At 36.6% G+C, this 10,461-nt stretch overlaps 2 protein-coding genes and 1 pseudogene across 4 annotated transcripts; 2 read left to right on the forward strand and 1 right to left on the reverse strand.

Annotated features, from left to right (window-relative positions):
- The first annotated feature begins 466 nt into the window (after window positions 1-466).
- On the forward strand, window positions 467-5,191 carry LOC104782733 (uncharacterized). Of its 2 annotated transcripts, XM_010507743.3 has the most exons (8): window positions 467-1,898; window positions 2,316-3,160; window positions 3,261-3,504; window positions 3,600-3,809; window positions 3,887-4,060; window positions 4,151-4,327; window positions 4,400-4,516; window positions 4,604-5,191. In XM_010507743.3, exons 2-8 carry the CDS (start codon window positions 2,400-2,402, stop codon window positions 4,895-4,897), a joined length of 1,977 nt encoding a protein of 658 aa, XP_010506045.1. In that variant the 5' UTR covers window positions 467-1,898; window positions 2,316-2,399; the 3' UTR covers window positions 4,898-5,191. The 2 variants fall into 2 exon arrangements, with proteins under 2 accessions (XP_010506045.1, XP_019100573.1); XM_019245028.2 differs by lacking the exon at window positions 467-1,898 and having other exon boundaries at window positions 1,901-3,160.
- A 139-nt stretch (window positions 5,192-5,330) lies between these two features.
- LOC104782734 (serine/threonine-protein kinase ZRK4 pseudogene) lies at window positions 5,331-8,287 on the reverse strand (annotated as a pseudogene). The gene is made up of 4 exons (XR_015597652.1): window positions 7,103-8,287; window positions 6,077-6,167; window positions 5,801-5,992; window positions 5,331-5,703 (listed from the first exon to the last, which is right to left on the reverse strand). The product of XR_015597652.1 is annotated as a serine/threonine-protein kinase ZRK4 pseudogene (transcript).
- Window positions 8,288-9,527: 1,240 nt separating this feature from the next.
- On the forward strand, window positions 9,528-10,375 carry LOC147946345 (uncharacterized). Its single transcript, XM_087509586.1, has 4 exons — window positions 9,528-9,593; window positions 9,724-9,956; window positions 10,058-10,113; window positions 10,224-10,375. Exons 1-4 carry the CDS (start codon window positions 9,561-9,563, stop codon window positions 10,373-10,375), a joined length of 474 nt encoding a protein of 157 aa, XP_087365712.1. The 5' UTR covers window positions 9,528-9,560.
- Window positions 10,376-10,461: the final 86 nt, after the last annotated feature.

A 10,461-nucleotide genomic window follows, 5' to 3' on the forward strand; every position in this document is an offset into this window, starting at 1 on the left:
TGATTTTACTCGTTTCTCAGATGATTTGATTCGACTATTGATTGCTCCGTTTGTTGGATGAATAGTTTAAAGGTGAATGGTTTGCTTGACGTTGTGTGGTTCTCTTCCTAAAGGTTATGGCTTGTTTATGTTCGGTTTGCTAATTGCACTCTGTGAAGTGCATAATGGTTAGATAGCTAGTTGAAATTAGTCGGTTCTGAATCTCTTTAGCTAGCTAGTTGACATTAGTTGACTTGCCATTTGCTGTAGTAGTTCGTAGTCAGAAGCGGATAGTATAGCTCTGTCTAGAGAATGAATTGTTCCTCTGTTTTGTAGATATATCATACTTCGAGAAGGCTCATTTAGTATAGCTCTGTCTAGGGAATGAATTTCGTCATGCTATGCGATTATAGTTTTGTGCAGCGTGCGCATTGAGTCTTGTAGTCTTTGAAGTGGTTAAAGTGGAGTTCTCATGGTGTCAACCATTGGTAGGTTCAGCACACTAGATTTCAGTTTCATCGATTAAGGTTAATTAGGATTTTACTGCTCATTGCATCAGTGTTGGATGTTTGAATAGTTCAGTAATGGCTAACAGTTGTTGCTCATTGTATTAGCTGTGTGGATACTGAAATGTGAGCCTTTTTGCAAATACTGAGTTAAGTATAGCATGAGAAGGTTGATCAATTATATATTAAGATAAGTCTCGAGCTGGAATCAATGAAAATTTCACTCAGGTTCAGATTGATTAGGGGTAGACAACATGAGGGCTTATCTCGAATCTCTGCAGGGGTAGACAATTAGAGAACGTTCTATTGACTGGTGCCATTTTTGAGTAGTCTTGCTTCCCAGATCTTCTGATTAGTTTCCTTTAATGTTGCTTGATAATCTTCTCTTTTAAGGATATAGAACTCTAGTGCTGTGTCGGCTCTATAGCAAGCTGTGATGTTTCATCTCTTCCTCTGGTTTCATGCATGACGAATTAAACAATGATAGAGCCTAGGATTTAACAAACTCAGTACCCTCTTGCTCGCATACTTCATGGTTGGTAATTCAGCAAGTAATAATAGCTTTACTTGTTGTTTGCTTTTTTACATCGGGATGGCTATTGTGGTAATTTATTCATTCTCGCTGTGTATGTGTGTCTCCCGAGAGTATGATTCTGTAACAGAAACGATTAGGCTTTGGAAAACGCCATCACTTCACATGGTCTCTTCGCTTGAGGACCCAAGAAGTGTCCACCAGTGTCAAGCCATGTGAAAAACCTTTGTCCTCTTATCTTATTTTCCTCTGTACATTAGATGTTCTCTATCGTAAATTTCAAATTCAGGAAACATATGAGCACTCGTAGTCGTTTGTAATTTGATGTCGGTGTCGGTCGGTGTCAGTCAAATGTTTTTGGACGAAAGGAAAAAAAAAAGGACACAACGGTCATTTATAAAAGAGAAGCTACTTTTTCTTTTATTCTGGTAATGTAAACCGGCTATTCCCGGTAAACACTCGAGCCACCGACACAAACTTCCATGAATCACACGACCACGATTACAGTCCGTACCGAACACGATCCATGTTCTTTTCTATATTTAAATATATTCACCATCCATAACATCCCGCATTCGGATCTTCCCATAGTGAAAGAGACATAGAGAGTGAGAGAGAGTAAGTAAAGTAGCTTTCTTTATTTATTATATGGATTACAGATAGAAGACAGGTAATCTTAGTGACGCAAAGATAAAGACAGGTCAGTGACGCAAATCTGAGAGTAGACTTCACTCTGAGAAGATTAAAGCAACCGGTCTTGAAGAGAAAGACAAGCAAAAATGGGTTTCGTAATGATTTCGATGTGAAACACACCACTTTCTCACAATCTGCTTCTTCTTGTTCTTTTGGGTGTTCTGTTTCTTCTGGACCTACCTTTTCAGGTAATCTTCTTTTCTTTTCCTAGTCCTCATGGTTGTTTCATGCTTTGTTTCTCTCTATCACTCTCTGCAACTTATATATTTTTGGGACACCTTAGAAATTTCAGTTCCTGAGTTTTTATCATATCTAGTTAGTTCAATCATTACTGTAACTCATACAAAATTTAACCATTCTTGTAACATGCCTATGTGAATGCACCCATATGCTGGGACCCCAAAATGATACTGTAGAATCAGACAAAACGTAGCAAGTACCAATTATGTCATTTTCCTACTCCATTATTTGTTATCGTTTTCAGTAACAGGAATATATCTTATCTAGTTGTGTTTTTTTTTAAAATCTATTTGCTCATCTTGCTCAACCAAAATCTAAAGATCATTACTGTTTGAGGATTATCACTGATTTTTTCTTTTCTGTAGGGTTACACAAATCTTCTTGGATAGTTTTCTCGCTTGGGGGAGTTGAATATTGCCTTGGCTGCATAAAAGTATAAGACGAGTTTCATGATGAAGGCAAGAACAGCTAACAATGTCCAGTCTAAGCGATCTACCAAGAGTGTAAGAAAAGATCAAAAGCTGCAGAAGACGAATAGCCAGAAAAGATTGTCAGAACAAGAGAAACTCAAGGACTTGGACGCTAAGGAAGTGTCTAGTACTATCTCTACAGTAGCAAGTGATTCAACCACACAATCAGATCGCTCTGAGGCTTACGAGTCAGTAGATGTTCGTTACTTGGATGATAATAACGGCGGCGCCATTGCCTCTGCAGTGGCTCATCAGGAATCAGATTCTAGCAGAGTTGTGGACAAAACAAGTGGATCGGTTTGTGATTTGGAGAAAGATGTTGATGAACAAGATTGTAAAGATGCTAAGGAAATCGATACAGATGCTCGAGAAGGTAACAATGCTGATGTCTGGGAAGATGCTTCGAACGGTGCTCTTAGTGCTGAAAGTGAGAACGAGGCTGCTGATGTTACAGAGAATAGTGGTGGGAACTTTGAGGACAAGATTGAGCATCTAGAGACGAGGATCGAGAAACTAGAAGAGGAGCTTAGAGAAGTTGCTGCACTTGAGATTTCGCTCTATTCTGTTGTGCCTGACCATTGCAGCTCTGCACACAAGCTTCATACTCCTGCTCGGCGTATTTCTAGAATCTACGTCCATGCCTGTAAGCATTTTACTCAGGGAAAGCGTGCTACGATTGCTAGAAACTCTGTTTCTGGTCTTGTTTTGGTTGCTAAATCTTGTGGGAATGATGTTTCGAGGTAGGGATACTATATTTGAAATGTGAGTGACCTTTCAGGTTCTTGATTTCTTCTCAGTTGTGATCTAAGCAAATGTTTTCTCTTGGTTCTCATTTGTTAGGTTGACCTTCTGGTTATCAAACATCATAGCTCTAAGGCAGATAATTTCGCAAGCTTTTGGTACGTCTCGCATTACACGCATCTCTGAATCAAATGGTGATTCAGGCAAGAAAACAAACCTGAGATGGAAGAATGGTTTCCAACAGCTTTTGGAGGATTGGCAAGAAACTGAGACATTTACTACTGCACTCGAGAAAATCGAGTTTTGGGTATTCTCTAGAATCGTGGAGTCTGTTTGGTGGCAGGTATATATAGTTATAGACCAAATGTAACTAAACTTGAGTTTCTTAGTTAGTTTGTGTAGCATCTCACTTTTTTTCCTTCTTCTCATGTCTTTAAGGTCTTTACTCCTCATATGCAATCCCCTGAAAACGACTCATCAGCCAGTAAATCAAATGGGAAAATGACGGGACCTTCCTTGGGTGATCAGAACCAAGGGACCTTTTCGATAAGCCTATGGAAAAATGCTTTCCGAGATGCTCTGCAACGGCTTTGTCCTATGCGAGGTGCGGGACATGAATGCGGTTGCTTACCTGTATTGGCTAGAATGGTAATCAGATTTTTCATTTGCTTTAATCCAAGCAAAGTCAAGACAACAAAATCATATTCTTATTGTTCTTTAAACAGGTTATGGATAAGTGTATCGGTAGATTTGATGTAGCCATGTTCAATGCTATTCTGCGAGAGTCAGAGCATCAGATTCCAACCGATCCCGTCTCTGATCCTATTCTTGATTCCAAAGTTCTGCCTATTCCTGCTGGAGACTTGAGCTTTGGATCAGGGGCACAACTTAAAAACGCGGTAACCAACACAAAACAGAGTTCGCATTCTTATGGACATTTTAAAGTTTGTAATGTTGACTAATCCACTGATGAAATGGTTCCCTTGCAGATTGGCAATTGGTCAAGATGTCTCACTGAAATGTTCGGCATGAATTCTGATGATTCTTCGGCAAAAGAAAGCGAAGATGATCACGCAGAAAGTAAACCCTTTGTTTTACTAAATGAACTTAGTGATCTTCTTATGCTTCCAAAAGACATGCTTATGGAAAGATCCATTAGAGAAGAGGTTTGTTTGATATATCTATCTCAGTCCCCTTTGTTTCTTTGTTTGTCCTTGATTTATTGGTTTTACAAACAGATGTGCCCATCGATCAGTCTTCCACTCATCAAAAGAATACTCTGCAACTTCACACCTGATGAGTTCTGTCCAGATCATGTACCTGGTGCAGTCCTAGAAGAGCTCAATGCTGCGGAGGTACAAATATATCAAAGTTTGCTGGAATCTATGTGTACTCATATCCAGTAAGTAAGGCTGTTAATATCATTGTTTGTTATATTTCAGAGCATTGGTGATGGGAAGCTCTCAGAAACAAGCTTCCCTTATGGAGCTTCCTCTATTTCTTACATGCCTCCATCGACCATGGATATAGCAGAAAAAGTTGCTGAGGCTGCAGGAAAACTGTCAAGGAACGTATCTATGATACAGAGAAAAGGATACACGAGCGACGAGGAGCTTGAGGAACTGGACTCGCCTCTTTCATCGATCGTTGACAAGGGGAGTGACTTTACAGCTGGCTCAACAACTTCAAATGCAAGATACAAGCTTCTTCGGGAAGTGTGGGGTTTAGTTGAGTGATGATTGGGAGACCAAGTTAAAAAAAGGAAGTAGTATGCGTGTTGCTATGAATTTACGGCTGTTGCTTAGAGAATTCGCCGATACAAGCAACGATAATGTGGAGAGCTTTCTGTACAATTACAGAGATACTCTGTTTTTATGTATCATAAAGAAGCCATAAAGAAGTAAACCCTTTGTTTTATTAAATGAACTTAGTGATCTTAGGGGCTATTGGTTCTATGATTTGAATGTATTTGGAAATCCAAACAAAAATCAAGTGTTATTCAATCATTGATTTTAAAATACTTATCAAAATTATGTGTTATTTGTTCTATGATTTACAAATACTTGTTAAAATCGCATGTTATTCATTTAATGATTTGTTTTTGGATTTCAAAATCCACATTATGTTTTAAATGGATTTGAATGGATTTGAAAGTGTAAAAGAGAAGGATTCAAATCCAAGGATAAAACATGTTATTTCAAAATCCATGTGTTTTGATTTTTAGAATTTACAATTCCATATGGATTTAAAAATCACCTCTCCAATAACAATAGGCTCCCAAAATACATGCTTATGGAAAGATCCATTGGAGAAGAGGTTTGTTTGATATATTTATATCATTCACCCCTTTGTTTCTTGGTTACACACATTTGCATTCACAAGCTTTGTCCTAAGGGAAAGATTTCAAAAGACCCTCTAGTTGATCTACAGAATAAGATCTTTCCAGAAAAACTTTCTACACACGCCTATTCTTTTGTCTCCAGTCCCATGGTTCCTATGGATGTTGTGAAGCCCACAAACCTTTTTTTTTTGTCTCTTGCCTCTTTTTGCCACCGACGCAGAAAAAAAACAGTTAGTTCTCAAAATTTAGATTTGCAAAATGTAAAGATTTTTTACTAATCTTGCATGTGCTAATGTACCATGCTTATCATGATGTATGTAATGCCATGCAAAGCCTCCTTTCAGCATTTCTTCCTGAACAAAAACCTCATCACAATACAAATCGGCCACCAATCTATGATATTTATCTTTCTCATAGCCAATCACTTTCAACTAGAGCTTTTTGTGCCTCTTTCCCAAAATCCATTTTGATTTCTGGAGCATCTATGCCTCTGTGTCACTAAATAGCTTCACTTAACCAATTAAAGAAGAATCTTAGAAGAGAGCTTATTTTAAAAATAAAATAATCCACAAACCTATACGGTTGTCTCTTGCGTATTTTTCCCATATGAGTCACACTCACACCATTAAAAGCTTTTGTAATTCAATTCCAAGCCTATTAGGCAACTTTTGTACAAAAACTAAACCAATTTAATAGTGTATTGCAATGAGATTTATATTGCAATGATATTTTTGAACAGGTAGTTAAATTACTATTACTTTTCATTCCATTTTGATAAAAACTATGTTAAAACCGTTTTTTTTATTTATTATATAGGAAGAAATGCTGAAAAAGGGGTTTGATTGGCATTATATAGCTTGTGATAAGCGCATGGTTATAACCAAGGCAAGACTAGTAATGACATGATTTTAATAACTAATGTTACTTAAAATTACTTATTTAAAAATGAAACAAATATATATGATTTAGCATCAGTTATTTAGGTGATATTTTAATTAACTAATTTGGCATCAATTAAATAAAATTGATTTAACCTTTATTCATTTGTATCATTTTTTTGAAAAAATGATATAAATTATAAATTCACATCATTTAGATAATTGATGAATCTATTAATTTTTATCAAAATCACTTTTTAAAATGATACAAATTTACATCAATAAAAACTGATGTTAATTTACACTAGTGAGAATTAAATATCACTTATGTAAATTGTAATTTACATCATTAAATTTCTAATACAGATATTTATTTATTGTCAATAAAAAGCCAAAGAAAAATTTAATGAATTAAAATAATTACTTATTTTATTAAGGAAGGATTTTTACAATCCACAACTTCTCTAGGAGTGATGAGAAACTATATATTATAAATACTTAAGTTTTGGACCGAAGATGATCGAAGTAGCAAAAGAGATTAAACTGATAGAGCGATCGCTAGATGTTGCATATGTATAAGAACCTAAGTTAAAATCTTTATGTAGTATGAACTACTTGTAAAAAGCTTTGAGTGTTTTTTTCTTCAAGAATGGTTTGGGAGATCCAAATCTATGTGGAAGATAAAAAGTCTTATATAGTGTGATGTATAAAGAAAAGCTTACTGCTTAATGCAATTTGGTTTTGGCTTGAACAAGCATCCTCTTAAGTTCTTTGCCAACTTCAATCATTTTTGGAACTTCTCCTACACAGCCAATGCATCTCAGTGAAAATATGAGGATAGCTTTTATTTGCAATAGCTCTTGTTCCTTGCAGCTTTCCAACACCTCTGGATCAATAATCTCAACAAACCTGTCGTCTTCAATTAACTTGATAGGACAATCCTTTTATAGTTTGTCAACAAGACTCGGGTTCATTGCGGTCAAAAGAGTAAGCATGAATGCTCCAAAGCCATAGACATCAGTATTCTCTGTTACTCTCCCAGTATTCATATAGATGTGATCAAGGTACCCAAATGTTCCCTCTATAACATCTTCAACAAACTTTTCTCCTTCTGGAATCAAAACAGAGTTGTCGAACTCAGTAAGCTTAGCTGTCCCTTTCTCATCCAAGAAGATCTTACACGGTATTATATCTTTGTGGATGATACTCTTTGAGAATGCAGTGTGAAGGTATGTTAAAGCGTCTGCGACCTCCTTCGCAATCTTCATTCTCACATCCCATGGTAAACTCACATCAAATAAATATTTTGATCCATTTTGTGGTCTGCATATTATACTCTCTGCATATTCATAGACTAGAACTGGATAAGGAAACTCAAGACAGCATCCTAACAGCTTGAGGAAATTCTTGTGACCACTAACCATTGATGATATTGCTATGTCACAGCAAGCCTTTCCACTGCCGTGACAATCCTCTTCTACCCATAACTTGACAAGCACGAGGCGGTCTTCCAGCATACCTCTGTAACATTTGTAGCGATTGTAGCGATTAAGCGGGGTACGAACTTTACTGTGGCTGAAGTTGTCGGTTGCATCAAGGATCTGAGAGGCAGAAAAGATTTTGATTGGATTGGATTTTCCGTTGCAATATTCAATGAGCTTTTCTAACAACACCTTGCCGTTCTCATGGACCAACGTCTGCTTTTTAGCGGCCTCTATTGACTTCTTCTTCCTCCACCACCAACCCATCTCAACACTGAAATATAGTAATTGATCAATCATTCAAGGACGAAACGAAATATTCATCTTTCACAAGTTCATGACTTGCTCTTGTGAAAATCTGAGGATGGTTCAGTGGAAACTACTCTTTTATTTTATTAGAGTTCTGAAGCAATTGGGGGAGAAAGGATATTTAGTAATTAAGAAGTCTTGCTTCATTTGACTTATTCCACATTGTTTTCATACAGGTGTGAGACAGAGACACCTGACTTCGAAAAAATCAAAAAAGACTCCAAAGTTGACTTGTTAAAAAAAAGTTGACGCCGAAAATGTGGTCCTAGACCTTTTTAACAAGTCAGTATGTTAAAAAAAAAAAACAGTAAAGCTAGAAAAACAGGTCATCCAGCCATAAAAACATACTGACTTCTCTCTATCTCAGGCCCTTCTGTAGGGAAATGTACATTTATTCATTCTTCCTGAAACAATAAACAAAAAGCACAAATCAGACTATGAAAGGCGTGGTAATTAAAAAAAGCACACTTCTCCAGCTATTTCAAAGTTTGAAATATTATCATCTAGTAGAAAAATGAAAAGTAATGTCAATATCACCTCTTCTCCGTGATGAGAAAGCTATTAAACGCTCTAATCCTTGAATCGTCAGGGTTTTCCAACAGAGCATGCTCTCAAAGGATACACCTTTACAACCTCCATCAGTGATCTAAACGGTAACCTGAAAAGACATGAATTGCGAATATGCATTGTCTAACAAAGAAAACGACTTCATCACTCTTGTATAAGTCGTTACACAAGTGACTGGTTATAAGCCAAGGTACGCGCAAACTCAGCTGCCTGCAGCGACAAAACGTGGAACAATGTTTAACTGACAATAAAAAGAGCTATGATAGCAAATATGTTTGTAATACTCCACACCCATGAATTCTCCTGGTTATACCAGTAAGTGTTCATATTCAAACCTTCATGATGTTCGAAAACATAGCTTCGTCTGCTAATGTTCCTGAAATTAGACTAACTATATGATAGAACAATTATCTATTATAATCAATCCTGTTTCAGCTTGCTAGGAGTTGGTTCAAGTTTTTACAAAAAAAAAAAAAAAAAGTCTATGATTCTTAAATTCAAAATGTATAAAGTTTTACTTCTATAAATGAACGACAGCGTTTTATTAAGGTAGGCAAAGTATACCTTAATACGGCAGTGTTTTATCTAAACACCGTCGCTATACTACTGGGCATGAAACATCCGAAAATTAAATACTAATGGGCTTAATTATTCTGGCCCAATAATGGCTAAGGCACTGTGTCATCGACGATGACACCCCTAGTCATCGTCTTCCAAAAAGATTTATATTTTTTTAAAAAGATGCTCTGGTATATTTAATTAGGGTTATTTGAGTGATCAAGATCTTTGCGCAGCGCAGCGGCTAACAATTTTGGTAAACAGAATGAGTGAGCGTACAAAAGTTTTAGACAAACTTGTAAGAAGTTTTTTTTTTTGCTGGGATCATGTAGTCTCTCGCTCTCTTTAAAAAAGATTGTTGTTACTTCTTCCTGTTGACTTTTTTATTTTCTTGTTTGTTGTTGTTGTGATATGTGATGACGCCGCAGGTTAAGGACAAAATCAATGATTGTCTTGAGAACCTGAGGGAAATGCACGAGATAGAGATCCAACTGCTACCTCCTCATACTTGTGTTGACCCTCAATTCACTACAGTATCTACTCGTGATATCGACTCGTGGCTTTATAGATGGAAGATAACTCGCGGAAGAGATATAGAATACTACACTTGTTTATTCGGCCCCCTGGGTGATACCTGTTCAAGGATGAAAAGTCGCAATGCGTAAGCCGCAAATAATTTTGAATACTACACCCTTTTTTTTGGGAGTTATAAATATTTGGACGTACTCTTTGTCTGATATGTTGTATATTTGCAGGTAATAGAATGATACGTGCGTTACATCTCATCATTGAATACAAAGGGCTAAAACCTCCACCCCGTAAGAACTTTTTAAACCAAGATTAATTAAAAACAAGTGAAAACGGATTTCTTTTGTTGTTATTGTTGTTGTTGTTAATTACAAAATGTATGTGTCCTTGTTTTTTTCAGCGGTTGTAAATGCTGATCCTAAACAACTCCAAGCTCTTTATGAAGAAGATCTCCAGGACGAGTTAGACTTGTTAGAACAGCTTTTGAGACGTATTCGACTGAAGCATCGCGGCCTTATCAAACGAGTTGGACACAAAGTCGTGTACATATGATCCTTAATCTATCAATAATATAAGATTCTTTCTAACTCATCTCTTCGCTAGATGTGTATGTCTTAAAATGACTATGTCATCTCTGT

The sequence above is a fragment of the Camelina sativa genome, chromosome 4 (genome assembly GCF_030686135.1).
Source record: "Camelina sativa cultivar CO46 ecotype springtype chromosome 4, ASM3068613v1".
NCBI classification, from domain to species: Eukaryota; Viridiplantae; Streptophyta; class Magnoliopsida; order Brassicales; family Brassicaceae; genus Camelina; species Camelina sativa.

Coding starts and splice junctions, on each gene's coding strand:
- LOC104782733 (XM_010507743.3), top strand. CDS start 2,400: ATGATGAAGGCAAGAACAGCTAACAATGTCCAGTCTAAGCGATCTACC. Junction 3,161..3,260: donor TGTGGGAATGATGTTTCGAG/GTAGGGATACTA, acceptor CTCATTTGTTAG/GTTGACCTTCTGGTTATCAA. Junction 4,517..4,603: donor AAGAGCTCAATGCTGCGGAG/GTACAAATATAT, acceptor GTTATATTTCAG/AGCATTGGTGATGGGAAGCT.
- LOC147946345 (XM_087509586.1), top strand. CDS start 9,561: ATGAGTGAGCGTACAAAAGTTTTAGACAAACTT. Junction 9,957..10,057: donor AGGATGAAAAGTCGCAATGC/GTAAGCCGCAAA, acceptor TGCAGGTAATAG/AATGATACGTGCGTTACATC. Junction 10,114..10,223: donor AGGGCTAAAACCTCCACCCC/GTAAGAACTTTT, acceptor TGTTTTTTTCAG/CGGTTGTAAATGCTGATCCT.